The sequence below is a fragment of the Heloderma suspectum genome, chromosome 9, assembly GCF_057233095.1.
Source record: "Heloderma suspectum isolate Gila_16-S chromosome 9, 16-S_ref, whole genome shotgun sequence".
Taxonomy (NCBI): Eukaryota; Metazoa; Chordata; class Lepidosauria; order Squamata; family Helodermatidae; genus Heloderma; species Heloderma suspectum.
This window is the reverse complement of record NC_139466.1, coordinates 44,246,541-44,268,388: the sequence shown is the minus strand read 5'-3', so window position 1 is coordinate 44,268,388 and position 21,848 is coordinate 44,246,541. Positions and strand designations below refer to the sequence as shown.

Sequence of the window (21,848 nt, the reverse complement as noted above, 5' to 3'; positions counted from 1 at the left end):
ACTGATGAAACACTCAACGTGCTGTCAAGGACATGAAGTAAATTATTCTAGACCAGGGGTGGGCAACTGTGGGGGTTCTGGGGGTTAGTTTTGCCCCCTAGACCCCCCCTCCCCCAAGCAGGCTGCACTCCATGGGGCAAAGCACAGTCTGCGGAGCACCCCCAAGGTTTTTTTTTAAAGAAAGAAAATCCCTCTGCAGGGCTACAGAGCACTACAAGGGTTACAATTAGCTTGTTCTGAAGCTAAGTTCAACCTGTTCGGCACTCCCAAGCAGCAAAGAAGCTAAATCTGTCTGGCCCTTTGGGCACTCTGTAGTCACTATGGATACCATTTGTTAATTTAAAAAATGGAGGGTGCATCGGGGGCCGCACGTGGCCTGCAGCCTGTGTATTCCCCATGCCTGTACTAGACATTACAGAGGAGACCAGGGGCTGGGGGAATTCAGTAAAAGGCTGTTGTTTTCAGCAGACGCTCTGTATTTGCCATGTGTAGATGAAAGTCCAGCAGGCCCTGTTATTCTTCCCAATGCCTACGTCCAACTCTCGGACTGACGGGTGAGCACACTGCAAGCATGAGCCAAACTAACACAGCTGGGATGCTTGTGTGTGAATCCTATCTCAGCCTCTCCTCCACATCATTAAAGCAGGCATAAGCTGTTGCATGGTATTTTCTGCTCCTGCTAAAGAAGCCAAGCTTATTGGCTTGCATTAACTTTGTTCTTGTCATTCACTATGGGATCCCATTCTTATTTCAACATATTCACTCCCAGAATTCAATTGTCCAAATAAGCAATGCAAAGCCAGGCCTAATCCTTCCTGCCATGACGCACAGAACCTGGCATCAGGCCAAGGAGACTTGGAAACGACCACGGCTAAATCCTGGTGCTTCCGGCAGCAGGCTTGAACAGATCATCCCAGAAAAAAGGATTCCTTTCCAAGGGTTTCCATCCTTGGAAACCAGAAAATGAAGTCATTGCTTGGACTTGAGTGATGGGAGAGCGTCAGACAAGCTGCATCCTGTACCTAGTGGCACTGCTCATTCAGCAAGCCAGCACATTGGAAAAGTGGTGTGCCTATAGGCTGCCATCATTAAATACATGAAAACAGAATACAGAAATAACATTTCCACACCAAACCAGAGCCTCATTAAACTCAACTGACAATCCCCTGGCTTCCTACCTCCTCTATCACTTTCCTGTACACTACTAGAGCTGAAATCATTATAGGACACCAAATTTGTAAACAGAATACAGACCAACAGGCATATATGCCTAAGGTGACCAGAACAAAGATATCCCATATGTGTAACAGGTGTAAGGGGAGGAATATTTTTTCATGCAGAGGTGAGGAAAGATGCAACTGGTGAAATCCCCCCTTCTATACCCCAAGATATACCTGGCCCAAATTCCCTCTTCCAGACATCTATGAAAGGTGGTACGTATGCCTTCTTCTCCTTAGCAGCTGTGGTGACCTTGTTCTCAGAGATATTTTGGGGAATGAAACTTCACTGACATGAGGCCCTTCTGTGTAATTGACCCAAGGGCTCTGCTGAGGTCATACATTCTTAGAAGCTTGTAAGGAAGTCAGAAAGTTAATAAATTGTACCACCTAGCTTCCAGGAGAACTGAGAAACCTGCAAGTCATCACTTGTGAAGTGAGCAAAATGAAGACTGAGAAAATCTGGGTTGTGAAGCAAAGGAAAAGGTATATCCACTTAAAGAAAGCACCCCACCCACAAAGGAATGCTCCACCTGAACCTTTCCTCTGCTATTGTTTTGCCATTTACCCCTCCCCAACTATTCGATCATCTGCAGGAGTGTGGCCCATATAGCTTCTCTCCTAGAATGCAGCCCAAAGGAGAATCAAACCAGAGTCACAGCCCACCCTAACTGCAGGTCAGAAGGTGTTGCATAATGCAGTGCCTCCTTCCTGCTGAAGATGTTGAAGCTCAGAACAATAAAGGCATAAAAAAGTTATGTCAGACCTGTACAAAACAGTTATAAATGACAGGGGTAAAAAAGAACAACCCTCAATACATGGCAGCAATTAAAGTCCTTTTAAGGGATCACAGGGATAGCTTCATATCCTCTTACACACTGGAAACGAATCACAGCAACCTAAAAAATCCATGAAAAAATCCATTTGTCCTCCAGGACTTTGCATGACTGAACAGAAATCTGTTCAGTTACACAAGGACATCCCATGAAGACCAATTCATTTGAAGCAGCCGGCTGGCTGGTTGCTCAAGAAAGAAACAATTAGGAACCAACAGAGCTCATCTTGAGTCCACTGGTGCCACCAGCTTGGAAGCGGAGCCCCGACTCCATCATGGTTGCCAGGCCACGAGTCGCCGCGTTTTGAGACAACGGAGAGGCAGCGCACACACGATCTTCACACCTTTTCCAAGGTAAAATCAAGATGATCCAGGAAGTGAACTGCACGAAGCAGATCTCAAGCAGAGGGATGGTGTTTGAAATATTCCTGGGTTTCCTCTCGCCCCACTACAAACGGTTCTTGCTCAGCCTAAGGTTTTATGCCAGGATTCAAAGGTTATCGCTCCATAAACCAAACCTCTTTTCGGTGTGCAGCTTAACCATCTTGAAACCTCTGACAGCAGGATGGCCTGGGACTCTCTCTCAGCTGACACAGAGCTTTGTATGGATGAGGCAGGCACTGTCTAGGGCTGGACGTTCTGGGTCTGGCTCCCAGCAAAGTGCTCATAAAGCAAAAGCAAAGCATCAAAGCGCTGGAGCTTCTGCAGAGCTCGGGCCAAGATGAGAACAGGGAGACGGCTTCCAGAATCGGCAAGGTATGCAACAAGCTCCCTGAACCCGGACATCTGGCTCAGCTGGTGGGACAAGACTCCCAGTTCCATCCCCAGGTGGCTGAAATTCTTGAGCCCAGGCAAGGGTGGGTCCAACTGGAAGGCGAGAGACAGCACCAAGGAACCCGGGAGGCCAGCTATTGGGAGATCTAGCGATGAGAAGGGGCAAGTGAGGAGAGACCCTAGCTGTCCACAGCCCTTAGGCTGCTAATGGTAAACACAGTCCTCTGGGTGCTGCTCCCTAGGCAGCCAAAATGGCACCATCCCCACACAAGAGGAGGTATCAGCAGGGTTTGGGGGCCGGGGTTTGCAGAAGAACAATGCATCTTTGGAAAAAACCCTTAGAGGGGACCCCTCCCCACAAAACAGCCCAATTAGGGCTGAGCGTGCTTAGCAGCCAGGACCCTGAACAGGAGCATTCCATACTGCAACTTTTAGTTGCAGGTCCCACTTGTTCCCCTTAGTGGAGAGTCAGACTGAACCCCAACTAGGCTCTGGCACCTGCCCCAGCTAGCAGACAGCGGCCACTCTTGCACTCACCTTGCGTGATGTCACCAATCTCAGTCATGAGGCTCTGAACATCATCGCCCTGACAAGAAAAACGTAGCTGTCAGCAAGTGGGCAACAGCTGCAGGGCAACCCTGTCCGCATCTGCCACCAGTGCCTTGGAACCTCCAGCCGTGACGACGTGGCCAGAGGCCAGCCAGGATGCCTGGGGCATGCAGTAGTGGCAGGAAGATGCCGAAGAGCCCACCCAACATGGGCACAAGTGGTGCTGAGCTCCCTGGGAGAATGAAGAGCGTCAGTCAAGAGGAACCGCCCATCTGCCTCAGTGTCTGGGGCATCCTTCCACCTCTGCATATAATGCTTCAGTTCCCTCTCCCCCACTTTCCAGCCAGGCTCGATCTAGCTGGTCTTTATGCCCCCGTTTGCACATCACTTTGGATGGTCCTGTCCTGCTCTCTCTCTCTTGGGCTAGGTCTTCTCTTTTTAAGCATCCATTAAGAGGGAACCTTTTGAAAGGGTGTGCTGCAAAGTTTTATCATTTTGCCTGCCAGGGCAGCTGAGAGCAAGTGGGTGCCCAGATGAGAAGCTTTCTACTTGGTTTTCAGACCAGAGACTGCACCTTCCTTACAAGCTTCTGAGCCCCCAAACATGTTTCTTTTGAAGAGCAGACACATATCCAAGAATAGAAAAACAAGTTTGATGCACAGCTGGTCCACACTTGTCCTGGAATTTGTTCCTCTCCACGTTCTGTGGCCCCATCCTCAGCGCCCCCACCCCTAAGGGGACATTATGATGGAGAAGAAGATTAGAATGACAGTCAAAGAAGAGAAATACTTGCTTACATAAAAGTATGTGCAGTTGTTCAGAGTCCTTTATGGACACTGCCTTACCTAAGTTAAAAAAAAAAAAGGTAAAACTCTTCACTAAGTGGCCAAGGACACAAACTAACACCGCTGTATTATGGGGAGCTACTCTGTCCTAATCTCAGTCCTTACATATGGCTAACATTTAACTAAAGTTGCATATAGTTATATGATGCAGTTCAGTAAACTATGAAATTCAAAATCTGAATCCTTCCTGTGCCATAAACTCAAAAAATACTTAAAAATAAGTCTCTCTCTCAGTTCTTTTGCTTATTCTGTACCTACTGTACTGGATTTTTATTTCAGGATTACAAAACTAACCAAAAGCCTGTGACAGATGTAGAGGAGAAGTAGGCAGGAATGCTTTACCTGTGGCTTATCCTGCACTGAGCAGGGTGGGGTGGGGTGCTAAATGACCTCCAAGATCCTGTCTAGTTCTATAATTCTATGTGGATGGTCCTGGTTGCCAGTTGGGTACTTCTAACATGGGATGGCAGCATCAGTTGCATAGATTCCATGTGCCTATTCCAGCGAACAGGGAAATCCACCACTCTGCCACTGACTGCCATCCAGCTCCATGGTAGTGGTAAAGCTAGAACTCACCACAGCTGATGATACTGTACCGTATGCATGGTGCCTAAATGATGCATCTGTTAAGGGCACATTATCAGCTGTAATTTCCTGGAATTCTGGAGTTTTGCATGAACATGTTAAACGACAAGGTTTTTTGTTAATTGAATATCAGCATTTTAGTCATTTACACAGCCTTAGGGTTTTGATGCCTTGTGATTGTTATGAGCCACTTTGCGCTCAACTGAGTTGTTGGATCAGCAGCCTACAAACTGCAATTAAATCGGATCAAAGTGCAGTCTCTTCTGTCTCCCTTTGTGGTTGCTGCTCTGGTTCAGAGAAAGGGAGCTGAGGAGAAACTTACCAACTGCTCCCCACTTTCAACAGTAGGCTTTCGGAAGGATGAAAACGAAGCTTGGCCAGATTCCACCATGAGCATGGCTTGTGCTGCTGGGTGGACAGAACAAGGCAGAGCCTCGGATGCCGGCTGTGGCCTGCCTTTGAACCCCATCTGCTCAGCCCCGTTCCCAGCACCCTCTCTGCTGTTGGTGGCCATGAACTGAGCCTGGGCGGAGAATTTCTGCAGGTCCAGCTCAGTGCATTCCACAGGGGCATGAGGCCAGCGATGTTGCATCTCTGTGGCGCACGAGGAAAGCTGAGCTGGGCAGTCGGGGTCTCCACCAGAGTCCTGCCTGAGCTCCGTGGAGAAAGAGACTCCAGCTGAGCAGTCGCTGCACCCAGAGCTCCTGATCAAGGGCTGGGTCTCCAACCGGCTCCTGGCCAGGGGAGCTTTGGGGCTGATCGCAATCAACTTGGACAAGTCCAGACTGGGCTGCGGGCAGGGGAGGCGAAACTCAGGAACTTCGGTTTCTGAGGCAAACTGGATGGCTTCAACAGGACCTAAACCAGAAACAAGACCACTGAAGAATCTCCAGACCTCTTGATGTGACAACACACATTTTCCTGCAGCCACCTGTCCCTTGTCTCAGAGGAAAGGCCAACTGCCATAGGAACTGGACAACCCCCCTTCTCATCTCACAAGAACTGCCATGCTGCATCAGACCAAAAGCCCAGTTCAGCAGCTTGTTTGCCACAGGGGCCAACCAGGTGCCTCTGAGAAGTGCACAAGCAAGACCTGAAGGGGATGGATGGTCCTTTGCTGTTGCGGTCCCCAGCTGCTGGCACTCAATGGCATACTGCTCCTGAAGCTAAAGGCTGTATATAGCTACCCTCTATATAATTCTCCAAGGGTGGATCCTTATGTAGTCAAAATGGCACCACCCATGCACAAGTGAGAGGTATCAGCAGGTTTGCAGAAGTACCCCCCCTCCCCCAAGTTAGGAAAACCCCGGGAGGGGGGAGAATTCCAGTACAGTCCAAGGAGGACTAAACATGCTCAGTGTCCACAGAAAGGTGACTGATTGTTGTGAGGGGGTGGGGGAGGAATGGACTATTTTGGAAAGGGCCTACTGGCTGGCACCCTAAACAGGAGCACTCCACTGCAACATTTTGTTGCAGGCCTCACTTGTTGCACTAAAAAACTTCTCCTCTATGAACTTATCCAACCCCCTTTCACCACACAGTCGATACGTTATTTGTTGCATGAAGTACTTTATGTAAATGAAGATATTCAGTGAAACAAGTCATTTGTCTGTCCTGAACTAGCCAGGCTTTTGGTCTGATACAGCGTGACAGTTCTTGTGAGATGAGAAGGAGGCATGTCCGGTTCCCTTGATGGTTGGCCTTTAAGCGAGTATGGTTGGCCTAGTTTTAAGCAAGAAGGAGAAAAACTTCTATCTACTTTTTCTACACCACACATAATTTTATAAACCTTGCTCATGTCCCCCCCCCCCACATTAGTCACATTTTTCCTATGCTAAGCAGCCCCTTTTGTCATAGAAAATCAGGACTGTACTCCATCCCTCCTCTCCAGGGTCCTGCCGCTCTTTCAATCAAAACTGCATCAAGGAAAAGTGAGCCCAGGTGTGTCTATCCAGCTCTCTCCCCCACACTTTCTGTCCAGATTCTCTGCCATGGAAACCCCCAGTCTATCTTCAGAATAAAGAATGCGAAGTAAGAGCCTAGCTCATTCACATATCCCCTTTGCATTAGTTCAGCTCAGCTCCACAAGGTACTGTACACAAGCGTAACTGCCCCCCAGCACCCCCCCCCAAAAAAAAAGAGGTGGAGAGAGAGCAGCACTCTTATGTATAGAGGTACATGCACAGACCCCAGTTAATAGAAAATATTCTACACAGATGGTGAGTGACTGAGAGAGTCCGGAGCATGCTGCAGCATTCTGGTATGTGTAGAGCGAGCATGTCATGTTCATGTGGGTCTGCAGCTAGGGGGCAGGGGGGACTGACCCCCCTAAATTTTCTCTGACCCCCCCTTTTTCTTTTTTTTTTTACAAACAATTTAAAATGTTTTAAATTTTTCTTTAAAAGGCCTACAAACCAGATGAACTGTCCCCCTACTTTTTTGGCGCCTGACCCCCTGAACTACTGGCTACAGTAGACTGGCTACAGGCCTGTGTTCATAAGCATGAACCAGACTATCTACCTATCTATCTACATACACATACACACACACACACACACACACACACACACACGAACCAATATTGCTTAACTTCCTTCACCAGTCAACCCCTCCCACCCTACCGACCCAAGAACACCATCAGGGGGTTACCTTCCGGCGGCCTGTGGCCAGGGCTTAAGCTCTTGATGCCTAAGCAACAGGGGTTCGACAGAGGTTCGTGGCAAGGGGAACCAGCTGGGACAGCAGAAGCCTGAAATATCACCCTCTGGCCAGAGAAATTCTGACCCCTCAGGAACACTTGAGAAAATACAGAGAAAAACTACTGTCAGCAAATGTACCTAGGCATCCAATATGCAAGGAAATACTATTTTATCAGCCTTGCGAATAAGTCTATGTAATGTTTTACTCATCCACCCGACCACAGGAATGGATTATCATCTGAGCACTCTAACAAGTTGTAAGAAAGGAAAGGAAGCAACCCTATTCCAGCTTAGTAGTAGCAGTAGTAACAACTCATGATGGACAAATCTTCCAGGTCTTTTACTGCAGACGTTCTCCATTTCCACCTGCAATTCTGTTCCATGCCAGTTCTGTGCAGATTTTTTTTAAATGCACATTTTTCAAATTGTACACATTTTTAGGCATCCACCCATTGCCTAAAGTGTGTTCATACCCATTTGTCTTTGTGTACTTTTCAAATATGTGCATTTTATCAGACATGTTTTTCCTGTTCCACAGAATGCATGAGAAGTTCAGAGTTGTATGGATTTCCAAACGCAAAATGCATCTGGTCCACATCCCAGGGCATAGTCTTAAGGCACAGGAGGCAGCCACCTTGCTGAAGCTAAGCAGGGCTGGGTCTGGTCAGTGCTTGGAGGGGAGACCCCCTGGGAACCCCATGGAGCCCCCTTGAGTTCCATGATGGAAAAAAGATGGGGTATAAATGGAGTGAATGAATGAATCCATTTCTGGGTGATGCAAATTGGAGAAATCTGCAAAATAATAATAAATAAAAATCCAACATAATGGATTTCTCACACATCTCTGAAGAATTATGTCTCCAGAGCTGTAGAAAGTGCTTTATATTTTCTTTTTACAATAGCCTTTTGAGGGATGTCCCTATCGTTCCTATTTTGCAAGTGCAGAAATATAGGCCAAGTAGGAGTAACCTGCCCAAAGCAATCAACGCATTCCATGTCTGAGATCTCCACGGTCCCAGCCCAGTTCACTGCTTACATTCAGTTCTGCCTGCTCTGATCACACCTGGGACATCAGAGAATCCTGGGACAAGGGAGGCAACAGGGAGGGGGAGAGTGGCGGAGAAGGAGAGCAGTCAAGAGCAAGTAGAGAGTCAAAGGCAGTGAAGAGGAGCAGGGAGCATCTTCTGTAAAGCCAGGGTGCGCACACTGTGCCTCCCCCACAAGGCCTTGACTGCAACCTGTCAAGAATGCCCTGGACCTCCTCACTCCCATCACTGGAGTTTCCCCTCCCCTGCCTGTACTTTCTACTCCCTCCCCTAGAGATCGTCACACAAATCCCTCATTCCCTGCTGCTGCTAACAGTGATGAAAGAGCAATCTGTATCAGGAACACTGGTGTATGCATTTGTGCATGTATATGTGGGTGTGCATCTCTGTGTGTGTGCACGCGCACGTGTGTTTGCATGCGTCCATGTGGCCCCCAACCCCCAAGCCAGCATCCCATATGGCCCATGGGGCTAAAAGGGTTGTACACCCCTGCTGTAAAGGCAAAGACACCCGAGGAGGGAGAGACCCTTCCCTCTTGGCAAACCCAGGGAAAGGAGGGGGATGAGTTGCTGCATCAGATGAACTCACCCCGCTGGCACTGGCTCTTCCAGAACCGTTGGCAGTACAGGAAGGAGACAGTCAGCAGCACCAACACAACGACGACCAGGGCGCTGCTGCTTAGCGCCACAAGAGCAGGGTCCTGACCAGGTGCTGCGGGACTTTCCACCGTTACCAGGCTAACTCTAGAACGGCCTGTAAGTGTAACCAAAGGATCAGTAGAACGAAAATAAGGAGTGAACACAAGTGAATCGTTCACTTTCGAGAGGATAGGCAATGGAGCCCAGCTAGGAACAAATCAACCAACCAATCTTTACATTGGGCGGGAAGGGTGCAACAGGACACAGAGTGGGACATTTCCATCTTCCAGATTCCAAAATGGAATCTGTTGATGGCCTCAGCCCCTGAAGGTTTGGGGAAAAATTAATATCTATGTGCTGTTTAACATCTATGTGAAACCGCTGGGGGCTATCATCAGGAGGTTTGGGGTGTGGTGTCATCAATATGCGGGTGACACGCAGCTCTACCTCTCGTTCAAATCTTCACCAAGGTTGGCCGTAGAATCCCTGTCCAAATGTCTGGAGACAGTGAGTGGCTGGATGGGGAGGAATAAGCTGAACCCTGACAAGACCGAGGTACTTTTGGTGGGAGACAAGAGGAGGCTGGGGGATGTTGACCTGGTGTTGAATGGGGTACGGCTACCCTTGAAAGGCCAGGTCCGCAGCCTGGGGGTCATTTTGGACTCCCAGCTGTCCATGGAGGCTCAGGTGTCAGCTGTGAGCCGGACAGCGCTGTATCAACTCCATCTGATACAGTGGCTGCGCCCCTTCCTTCCCGACCATCTGCTCCCATCGGTAGTACATGCCCTGGTCTCCTCTTGTTTAGACTACTGTAATGTGCTCTACGTGGGGTTACCCTTGAAGACCGTTCGGAAGCTGCAGCTGGTACAGAACGCGGCGGCTCGCCTGATTAAAGGCAGCCGCCAGCGAGATCACATCACTCCAGTGCTGAAGGAGTTGCACTGGTTACCAGTTGTTTTCTGGGCCAAATTCAAGGTGTTGGTTTTGACCTTTAAAACCCTATACGGTTCCGGCCCAGCCTATCTTAAGGAGCGCCTCCAGCAGCACCAGAAAGGCCGCTTGACAAGATCAGCCTCAGATGGCCTTCTCTCTGTCCCATCAGCCAGGACAGCTAGACTTGTGGGGACGAGGGAGAGGGCCTTTTCTGTGGTGGCCCCCACTCTGTGGAACTCCCTCCCTAGGGAACTCCGCCATGCCCCCTCTTTAATGAGCTTCCGCCGTGCATTAAAAACATGGTTGTTCAGGCAGGCATTTGGGGTGGGTTAGGGTATTTTAGAAAATGTTTTTATTGTAGAATTTGATTGTTTTAAACTGTTTTATTGTATGCTGTACATCGCCCAGAGTGGCTGGATGACCAGCCAGATGGGCGATTAATAAATTAAATAATAAATAAATAAATAATAATAAAATAAACTGAGCAGTCGTGCTTTGAAGTAATTGGCAGTGCCTGATTACCAGAGATGATCCCCTTTCCTGCACACACTATCAACCTACAGGCCTGATAGGAAGAATAGCTAAAGCTATTGCAGTGACGACAGCTTTTGCTCCTGTTGGTTAATAGCTGTTGAAAGCCTTCAGTGCTGTCTATGGAACTCCCCATACAGAAGGAAGGAGGGAAATGAGATTTGGTGCCCACTACTCTTAATTTGAAATGTATTGGTCACTAAAAGAAAGATATAGATTCTAAGAAGGGCCATTAGGATGCCATGCTATCAGAAAATGTTGTCTTGGATGCAGAAATGAGCATCTATACAAACATGCTTTAAGTCCTCATGACTTCAAAAATAGCTTGAAGTGTCTGGTGAGGAAGTCTCAGAAGCTTGGTGGGAAGTGTGGGGTAGTCTGAGTTGGGTTTCCATTAGCAATTAGGATTTATTGGCTCCCAGACCTCCTTACCACTTCACATGTCTAGAAAGAGCAGGATCCGTTATGCGGAAGGACAGGTTGCTTACCTGTAACTGTAGTTATTAGAGTGGTCTGCACTGACACATATGGGTTCTGCGCCTGCACAGAGTTCTGTTCAGGAACATTCTAAAGCTGAGAGGCTTTGGGTGAGAAGGAACCCACCCATCTCACCCTAGTGCAGACGCTCAAAGTGGTGGTCTCACTCTTCCCACGCAATTCTTCTCCAACCACTACAGTACCACCATCATAGGGAACATTCTCCACTCTTCCTTTTTTAAAACTCAGCTGAGTCACAATCTAAATTTGAGTTCTATTCCTTCTTTCTTATTCCTTTGTCTTTCCACCTTTTATGCTGCATATTTATATGGCTCATGTTACTTGGGTATGTTCCTTCTTCATGTTAGGGCTTTTGGCCCTAGATGCCCCGTCAAGAACGTGCTCTCACTGAGGGAGCACCTTGTCCCCTTCAGGCTGGAGTGTCCTTTGTCTACTCTGTTTGGGAGAAGGCCATCAGATGGACTCCTGCCCCTTTTATCATGCGTTCAGGTATGGTGGAACTGTTCCTCCAGACTCTGCTGGGAGTAAACTCTGAAAGCTGCAGACTCCATGGCAAGATTGCAGGCTTGGGCACAAAGATCTGCACCACTAGACTGCCCAATGGGTTGCTGTTGGCTCCCAAATCCAGTGGATTGCCTCAAATGCACCTTCAGATGGAATCTGCTGTTCCTGCACCTCTGACAGCAGCTTTGCAGATATCTCCAGTGCCTTTGGTATCAACACCTGCTTAGCAATGGAGGCCGGTGACTCCAGTTTCAGTCAGAATCAGCCAGAATTCTAAAGGAGCTATCCTAGGTGCTGAACCTATTTGGGGGATAGGGCTCAGCACCTTGGATAGCTCCTTTAAGAGTTTTGGCTGAAACCTAAATGGATTCACAGCTCCACTGAAACTGGAGCCACCAGTTTCCATTGCTCCTTAGATACCAACAGTGACACCAACTACAGGTCCAGTCCATAGTGCACATGCTCCAGAACCTAACCTGCCCACTCTGGGTACGACTTTTGGGACAGGGAAATCTAAAAAGAACAGGGCTAAGCATCCAGTCCCTTCCGAGCCTAAGAAAGAGGCTAAGGCATCAGTCTCCATGTAGGTACCAGTCTCGTTACAGGTGAAGAACCCATGTCTGTGTGCACAGAGACCACAAAGAAAAGAAGAGTGACGACTGATTTGAATCGAATGTGCAATTTGAGTAACATACATAATTTGACACAGATGGCAGAAATCAGGTTTTCCAGGTGCGGAACTTGTATATGCACAGTACTGTTTCTCATTCTTGCTGCAATGGCAGGACTATTCTGGAATTACACAGCCTGAAAAATAGCTACCAGAATCAAGACAAACAGCTGGCAGAAGAGCCAGTCAGTACGTACACTGTAGCTCAGAAGATGGGGTCTGCTTTGTGCATGGAACACATTCCAGATCCTGGAATCCTCTAATCTGGGTTTTACTGTAGAAACTGTCAAGAGGAAGAAAAATGGAGCAGATGCTTAATGAAGAGGAACTAAGGACAGCCACCTACCAGGTGAGCCTGGGCAGCATGCGATGCTCCACCAAGGGCGCACTAGCTTAAAGACGCCACTGCTGTGGCTGAAATATTTTCCCACTCGGACTCCCTGCTCCCCTTAATGCAGCAACACTAAGGACAAATTCATACACCCACATGGTTGACAAGTTACAATGGCAGTGTCCAGCACATGGTCAAGTGACTGGGTGAGCACACATTTGATCATGTGCCCAGTTCAAACCCAAGCCATGTTGACTGCACCAAATGGCAGCCCAAAGTCGGTTGAACCAACAGGGCATTAAACACATGCCACAGCCCAGCTCCTCCACGTGCTGCACCCAGCACAGGTCGAAGTGTGGCGGTCCTTTGAACAGAGGACAGTCAGCTGATGAGCAAGGGGGAGGAGGGGGGAGGCTGCCTCATTTCCCCTCCCTCACATTTGCTCTCTTCTCTCTCGCTGCTCAGCAATTGTGCCTGGCCAAACGCTCCTTCTCTTTGCTCCTCTGCTGACCCAGGCCCAGGCCCAGAACTACTCCTGTTCTTGGTGCAAGGAGCCTGAGTAGGAGAAGGAGCTGGATTCTATCTGTGGTTTCAGTTATCAGCTGGGTACTCAATGAAGCAACATCATTCTGGACATCATCCAGATTCTCTCGTCCATCATTTTCAGCATACCAATTGGGTCACGTGAATTGGCCTTCAGGGATACCAGTGAGCTCAGAAAATGGAGCTCCGACTCTGGGGCGAGACACTGATGAGAAGTCAAAGGACCCATGTCCACACCTCACAGCGTGGAGGTTGTATGCCAACGCACGTGTCTCGCAGCCACAGCAAATGCTTTCTTTGGATTGACCAGCCGAGTGACGCTCAAGCCTTCTCGCTTCAGGAAGGCCTGTCCACACTGACTTGTCCTTTAGCTCGACATGTTGCAGAGGATTCTGGGACATATTCCAGGGCACACAAAGTTCATGCAAAACCACAGCCAACCCTGTTGGTTGCCACCTGGGCTCACAGTGAACTGAGAGTGCTCCCTAGAACACGCTCGCCCCTCTCCTGTGGTTGCGCATCTGTCAGTGCGAGAACACAGGCAGCAGCACAGTGAGAGCTGGGAGCCAGGAGTCACCAGCCAGAAGCCAGTCGGGGAGCCCCTGGCCAGCTGGATGGGTGGAGCCTGAGGCATTCTAGGGGTCATAGAATCATAGAATCGTAGGGTTGGAAGGGGCCCACAAGGCCATCAAGTCCAACCCCCTGCTCAGTGCAGGAACCCAAGTCAGAGCATCCCTGACAGATGGCTGCCCAGCCTCGTCTTGAAGGCCTCCAGTGTGGGAGAGCCCACCACCTCCCCAGGTCATTGGTTCCATTGTCGTATTGCTCTTACAGTCAGGAAGTTTGGGTCCTGGAAGGCAGCTTGAAATGTACTGAATTAGGCTACCCAATGCCTTAGAATCCCATCCGTGACTTTTGTCCTTCACCTTCCCCCCAAACAGTATCATTTCCGGCAAAAGGTTTGTGCTGGACAGCAGCCCCTGATCAGAGTAGGGCCTCCCCCAGCCCCACCCCAAAAGGTTTTTGGGATCCTCAACATCCAAACTGTTAATTTGGGGCCTGCGCTTGAGCGGCTGTTTTGCAGTGGGACCCCCTCCCCCTTCACCACGACGTCCAAGCTCGTCATCGTACAAGCTCTGCCTCTGCACAGGTGGCCCTAAGGGATTCCCCGTGGCTCGTGCTGCGCACGTCATGCTTACCCAGGTAGACACGCTCCACAGGCTGCATCAGAGGTGGCACTGCAGTTGGATTTCTGGAAACGGTTGATAAGCCTGCAAGAGAGGCAAGGCTTGCAGCCGTGATGGCCCCAAGCGTCCTTGAACCTCCTGGGATGGCAAGGCCTGCACTGTGCATTGGCCCCTTCCCCATAACCACACTCCTGTGAGAGACACCAAATACCCATGAGTATTACTTATTCATTGAGAATATTTTTGGAATTGCCCCTCTGCTCAGTGAGCGCTGAAGGCAATGTGCAATAAAAACACAAATATTAAAATACATAAATATACAAAAAACTAAAACATATTTTAAACCTGGGGATTAATGGCAGAGAGTGGCATTAGCTATTAAAAGCTCAGTGGAACAACGTCATCTTCATCAGCCATCAAAAGGACATTAAGGTGGAGGCTAGCCTAACTTCCCTGAGAAGGGCATTCCACAACTGGGGTGCTGCTACAAAAAAGGCCCTGTTATGAGTGCCTACCAACCTCACCTCTCTGACAGGTGGGTGGGACACATAACAGGGCCTCAGGAGACAAGCGCAAAGTTTGGGCAGGCTCATAATGGAGGAGGCAGTCCTTCAGGTACCCTGGCCCCAAGCCAGACTATAGCCCTGTTCACAATGCAGATCCACCACTGGATAACTGCAGCATGAAATGATAACTGGCTTGTCTGGAAGAAGCATTGCATATGAATCACCCCAGAGAGAAGGTTCACATCGCCTTAACAGAAGCCTTTTCAATGAAGGGAGTTCACCACATATTCAGCTGGAGACGCATGAGAACTTCGTAGTGCACATGTATCTGTGAATTGGCCTTTAGACCAAGAGAGCCCCAACAGAAACCATATCGCACCTGTTTTCCCTCTTTGCTTCCCTTCTCCCAAGCAGACTGGGGCTGAGGAAGACAGACAAACCCAGAAGCAGGCTCAGGCCCAGTTAGCTAAATGCATACCTCTTCTGTTGCTTCAGAGAGAAATAGAGGCCAGAGAACACCACTGGTGCAGAGGGATGAAGATCGCCTCAGAGCTGTGGATGGCCTTAGCTGATGGGGATGCTCCAAGTTAAACCAGCAGCACTGTGAACTGTGCTCTGCATTGGCTTGACTTGTGCAGGGACTGCAGTACTGCGGTAAGGCCCATGCAGCGACAGGGCTGGGAACGACTTCTGCCTGAGGCCCTAAAGATGCTGCTAGCCAGAACAGTGCTGAACCAGATGGATCAATGCTCAGGACAAGGCAGCTTCAGATATTCATGGGGCCCCTGCAGATGCTCTTGACTATTATTGGCGAGGGAGCTGTAGGTTTTCCCAGAATGTCCGCATCTCTTGCGTGCTCCACCCCACTGATACACACCCTTCTTTGGACCACCTTGTCAGCTCTTCTACAGAAATACCACTTTACTGATACACCTACACTTTGACTTGAGGGAGAGAGTGTCGTTCAGCCGGAGACCTCATGCTTTGAGCAAAGATGGGCCCACATCCAATCCCCACATCCCAGCTTAAAGACAAGACAGGCCACTCTCTGCCTCAGATCCTAAAAGACCCCTGCCAGGTAGAGGAGACACTACTGAGGAAGATAGACCAAGGGTCTAACTTGGAATAAAATGGCTTCGTTTGTTTGTTTATTAAAGTATTAAACATCTCATCAAATAAGTTTTTCTAGGCATATCTCTAGGCCTGTTCAAGGGTGCAAACATGGAGGCACAGGAGAATCTACTGTGGAGGAGTCAGAGTGGTGGCTGCCACTGCACCCCGCAGCGTGGATGGGGGCTGAATGCCTTTTATGTGCCGGGCCCAGAAGATCTCGTAAGCAGCCCTGCATAGCTTCAGATTACCTTGGAAAGCTCCAATCCAGGGCCACATTCCTTGCAAGAGTTGCATTTCCCATGATCATCCACGTACTCACTCTCCCGGCATTCCATTGTGTTTGCAGATGACTGCGGTGCCTGGTGAAGCAAAAGAGAAAAGAGCAGCCAGCTGACAGCTTCCATGAAACAGCCCCAGTCCTCATTATAACAGCAGGAGATGGACGCTGCCACCATCTCTCAGTTGCGACCCATCCTGAGCACCCTGGTGTATAAGACAGCTGAGCTGGCGAAACCACCACCATCAGACCCAGAACGGCAGTTCTCGCTCTCAGGGCTTAGGTTTCTACTTGCTTGTGTCCAGTACACACAGAAAATTCCAAATTACTTTAACAGACACCTCTGGTGCAAAATGGAATCCCCATGTTCAGTATACCTCTGACTATTGGTGACCAGAGATAAACAAGAGGGGAGGACCGTCACCATCACGCCCTGCCTGCGCGGCCCGAGAGCATCTGGCCAGGAAACAGAGGGCTCGTCTGGACTAGATGGGTCCAGCAGGGCAGCTCTTGTGCTCAGGCACAAAGAACGCCGCCTGCAGCACGAGGAGCTTCCCCGCTGGGGGCGGGCGGGGGACTAGTTTACTCGGGGACTGCCACGTCTCGTGCACTTACTTTTACATGGGACATCATGACATTGTTGTCAATGTGTTGTTTTCCTAGTGCTTCTTCCCTCTCTTTTCAAACCTCAGAAGATCTAGGGCTTGGTTTTGTTTTGTTTTTTAACAAAAAAAGAACTGAATAGCAGTGCAATCTCCGCAGGTGTACAGCCCTAGTGCCACTTCTCGTTCTTGTTTAAAGGTTGTGGTTTTGACAGGAGCTGCTCACGGCTTCAGCACACCTCCACAAACACATTTCTGGCTGGGGCAACTTTTTCACTGTGTATGTATTTTTAATTAATATTTTAATTAGCACCAAAATGCTTTTCCAGCTGTCAGAATGACAATCTAAAAAATCATATATACCCACAACAGTGCTTGCAACATTATAGTGCTAATTTTAAGAATGATTAAAACACTGAAATCCCTCTGACCTTTGAGTTCATGCCATGTTAGCATCCCGTTTATGGTTTTTAAAAGGTTTTAGAACAGCAGAGGTAGTGTGCCTTTGAATACCAGTTGCTGGGGAACACACGCAGAGGGGTGTTTTTGCATTCATGTTTGCGGGCCTCCCATTGAGGCAGCTGGTTGGCCACTGTGGGAACAGAACGCGGGACTAAAAGGTCCTTTGGTCTGATCCAAAAGGGCTCTTCTTCCGCTTCTATGTTCCCTCCACAACCCTCCACCCCTCAGCTACTGAGATTCCATATTTTATGCAAGGAAGGAGATGTCGGTAGAGTGAATTCCAATCCTACCTCAGTAATGAGCAACAGTGTAATCATAAGCGCTGCTTTCGTCTTCATGTTAATTCATTCCTACCTCGGCAGTTTCTTACTCAGAAAAGGCCCGGGAAAACTGTGGCTACCAGCTGCCTTGTGAATTTTGTTCCTTGAAATCTAAACTATACAAAAACAACAACATTATTACAAAACAACAACATTAGAGTAACATTTCCAAGAGCCCAATTTTGGTTTTTTGCAGGAAAAATCACACGAAGACATATAAAGTGACTTTGTCATACTGAATGACAAGCCTCCTGCTTTAAACAAACCAAGATTTGGCCATCAGGAGCCATAAAGAGAATGGGATCGACTAACTAACAGTCAGCAAGTGATAAAGAATAAAACTCACAACCAAGGGCAGGTTTTCTTTAATTATCCCTGCTGAATGTTTAGTTAGTAAAGCGAAGGACAGCAAAATACTGTTTTCTTTTGCCAAGTTTAGAGATTATATGTTAACCCTCCTCTGCCTTTTTTGAAAGTATAAATCTGCTAATGGGATCCAACAGATCTCTTTAAAGTCCAGTTGGAAATAAAGATATGGAATAAAATTCAAATCCAGCTTGGAGTAGACACACTGAAATGAATGGGACTTAACTTACATGCCATTCATTTCAATGGGTCTACTCGAACTACGACTTATATTGGATTTCACCCATTTTTTTCAAACAGGGAAAAAATGTGTGTGTTAGTATCATATTCCAAAAAATGTGAATCTATCACAAAACGTATCGGGGCATATTGGACTTGACAACATTAACAGAAGATAAGGCAGAATAGGAAAAAAAATGCCTACAGCTTAATGTAAATAATGGGAGAACTCCAATCTATACCAATAGCCTAATAGGATTGCTGTTTTCTCCCAAAGAACATAAGAAATTATTATTGCAAGTTTGTACTCTGAGAGTATTAGCTCCTGTATCAAGATAAAATAAGCCTCGAGCAGAATTAGCTCCCTAATCCCCTCCTCTTTTTCTTTCTTTCTTTTTTTTTTTTTTTAACAAAAACAGAGAAAAATCACTCCAGTGCTGTTGAAGTGGTATCACCACATAAAAATTGAATTTAGGACACCAGCAAAATGCAAAGGTTTTTCCTACCCTATTTTGAGAAGTTGTTTGAGGTTAAACACCAGTTAGCTTAGGGACTTGGTCGTTTCACTTTGCTATTCATCTCAATAGGGGTAAACTCTAAATTGGACCTCTGATGGCTTTGTAAATTAAGTGTGAATGAAAAGGAGGGGGGAGATATAGGTGAGGCTAGAAGAATTCCACACCAGTGTATTTGCATTACCAGCAAAGGGACAAAAACAGGATGGAGACTTGACAACGGAAGAGCTGACATATATGAAATCCCACCACTCACACCAGGATAATACTTCACCAACTTCAGTAGTGGTGTAAATTAAAACCTAACAAAATGGACAGCATAAAACCACTTCCTCCCACCTGAGGATTCAGACCAACTCTTCACCCAGTCACAGGAGACCACTCGGAGTATATCAGTCCCAGACAAGGAGTCCATAGCTCAGATGACATGTGACTCGTTGGCCCCACCCTGTGGCTCTTTGTGCCCATTTAGAAACACAGGAGGGGAGACTTTTGTGATAGGAACTATGGAGAAAGGGATCATTCCCCCTTTTCTCTGATGAAAGATGGAATACCCCTAAGATGATAGCTATTACAACATGCGAATGCATCACCTTAAAACAAAATTCGCCTTTTTTTGAGGCCTATTATTTTTACTTATGCAAATTTAATTGATTGATCAGCTAAAACTGATATAATTAATTGCCAAGATTTATTTTAAGGAAGCCAGTTTCACTTCTAGTGTCTTAAGATCAACAAAAGTAAAACCACAGCAATATTATTTTATTTACTTAATTTATATCCCACATTTCTACCAAAACTGGCATTCAGCTACACAAACATACAGTATAGTTTCCAGCATAGGGCTAATATAACATAATTTCTTAACTGTGTTTTTTTTAATTATTAATCTTTTATAGTGAATTTTTACAAAACAAAACAAACTGAAAACATTACAAAACCTAAAAAAAAAAACCCAAAATACAAATACAGCAACATGTTCAAAATCCTCAGTTTCTAACATTAAAATATTTGAGGGGAAAAAAAGGGGGGGGGAAGGTTACACATAAACTTTAGTAAAAGCAGACCAAATATCCGCATATAAGTCTGTTTGCAACTTATGCCTATACACCACTCCTTCAAATGTTGCTAGTGTTGTTAAGTCTTCAGTCCACTGCATTATAGGCAGTGGGCTTTTATCCTTCCAATATCGTAGTATCAGTCTTTTAGCAACCAAAAGGGCATGAAAAATCCATTTACACTGACCATGTGTTACGTTCCAAGAAGCAGGTAAGTAATTTAAAAGAACATTTACATCAGTAAATATTAAAGGGCTTTCTGATACAAAATTTATCCATACAGTAACTTCCCCCAAAAGGAGGCGGCCATTGGGCATTTCCAAAACATATGAATAAAAGAAGCATTGACTGCATTACACCTCCAAAAATTAGCTGAATTTGACAAGCCTTTACTAAAAAGACGTTGTGGCATCCAATAGACCCGAAACAAGAGCTTTTGCTGAATAAGGTGTAACTGAAGATCCACTGAAAAGTCCAATACAGATGCCAAAACGGCAATCCATCAATTAAGCAAAATAGGATGTTCCGATTCCCTGTTCCATTCCTGCTGTAAACCACTTGTGTCATATTTATTCATTGATAATAAATATTTATAAACATGACTTGTAGGTTGATACATCTGATCAGCTTCAATAGTATTTCCAATAGCGAAGGAGACTCCAAGGCAGTAAAAGCAGCAGGACCAAATCTAGATACCAACAAATGTTTCAATTGCAAATACTGCCATTCCGCTGAAGCTGGCAGATCAAATTGATTTCGCAAAATTCAAAATACCAAAAACTCATCATCAGCTCCCACTAATTGATCTAAAGTAAAGATCATCTTATCTGTCCAGGTCTGCCATAAAAATATTTTCTTGCCAGTTTTTAAATCTGGATTTCCCCATTAAGTTAGCATGGGAAAATGGCTCAAACTGTAATTGATGTGACATTATACGCCAGACTTCCCTAACTGCCAAAATTGAGGGAGGAGCTCTGCCTACCTTGATATGCGGAGAACCTAATGCCATCCATTGAAAGAGATGCTCCAGACAAGAAGAGTCCAATACTGACCACAGAGGAAAATCTAATTTGAGTGGAAAAGACCAAAATTTAATAGAAGTCAGCAAATAGGCCTGATGGTACATAGCTAGATCTGGAAAACCGAAACCGCCTTAATTGATTGCAAGTTGCATCCTTTTAAAAGATATTCTTGGTGGAGAACAACCATAAAAGAACACACAAAACAAAACACTGAATTTTTGGAAATATTTGCCAGGTATAAGTATAGCGATCCCTCGCATAACATAAATAATTCGGGGTATGGTATTCATCTTAAGTGTATTCACCTTACCCCCTAAACTCAACTTTAAAGATGCCCATCTATCTATAACTCCTGAAACAGAGTTAATCAACTTGTTTAAGTTTAAACTAATCATCTGAGATATCTCCCTAGGAATCATTATTCCCAAATAAGCCATAAACCCTGGGCACCATGGAAAGTGCCAATTGGCATTACGCTAGAATATACCCTACGTCCAACTGGCATTATTTCCAACTTTGACCAATTAACTGAATAGCCGGACAATTCACCAAAGGTATCACTCAGTTTCATCAAGCCTGGAAGCCACGACTGGAGTCTCGAGACGGACAGCGAAAGAGCATCTGCATAAAGGCTGGTTTCAATTCCGACCCCACACGGACCAGTCCACGCACACCACCGTTTCGGCTAACAGCGCAAGCCGGGGGTCCCGAGGTAAGTCGAGTCCGCGCGGGGAGCGCGCCCGGCGCCCTCTCGCCTGCGCCGCGGGGCTCGCGACGGCCTCTCGCCGCGCGTCCGAAGCGCCGCTGCCCCGCCTGCCCGCGGCAAGCCCGGACTTGCCCGCCCGCCCGGGAGCGCCTCGCTCCGTCCGCGGAGCCTCGTCCCGGCAGGCGGCGGGAGCGCGCCGGCGGCCCCCCGCCGCCGCCCAGGCGACCGCCTTCCCCTCCGGCGCGCCCGCGGGGCAGCTCCGGCCGGCCGCCCCCTTCGGCGCCTTGCCTGCCTGGG

At 47.4% G+C, this 21,848-nt stretch overlaps 1 protein-coding gene across 6 annotated transcripts; it reads right to left on the bottom strand.

Annotated features, from left to right (window-relative positions):
* Window positions 1–2,040: 2,040 nt before the first annotated feature.
* EDA2R (ectodysplasin A2 receptor) lies at window positions 2,041–21,484 on the bottom strand. Of its 6 annotated transcripts, XM_084814271.1 has the most exons (12): window positions 21,395–21,484; window positions 20,806–20,888; window positions 17,636–17,781; window positions 16,253–16,363; window positions 14,398–14,576; window positions 12,522–12,607; window positions 9,139–9,303; window positions 8,541–8,585; window positions 7,455–7,601; window positions 5,128–5,663; window positions 3,364–3,412; window positions 2,041–2,972 (listed from the first exon to the last, which is right to left on the bottom strand). In XM_084814271.1, exons 3-12 carry the CDS (start codon window positions 17,681–17,683, stop codon window positions 2,677–2,679), a joined length of 1,662 nt encoding a protein of 553 aa, XP_084670397.1. In that variant the 5' UTR covers window positions 17,684–17,781; window positions 20,806–20,888; window positions 21,395–21,484; the 3' UTR covers window positions 2,041–2,676. The 6 variants fall into 6 exon arrangements, 5 of the variants coding, with proteins under 5 accessions (XP_084670397.1, XP_084670398.1, XP_084670399.1 ...); XM_084814272.1 differs by lacking the exon at window positions 8,541–8,585; XM_084814273.1 differs by lacking the exon at window positions 8,541–8,585 and having other exon boundaries at window positions 17,636–17,776.
* Between the last annotated feature and the right edge of the window lie 364 nt (window positions 21,485–21,848).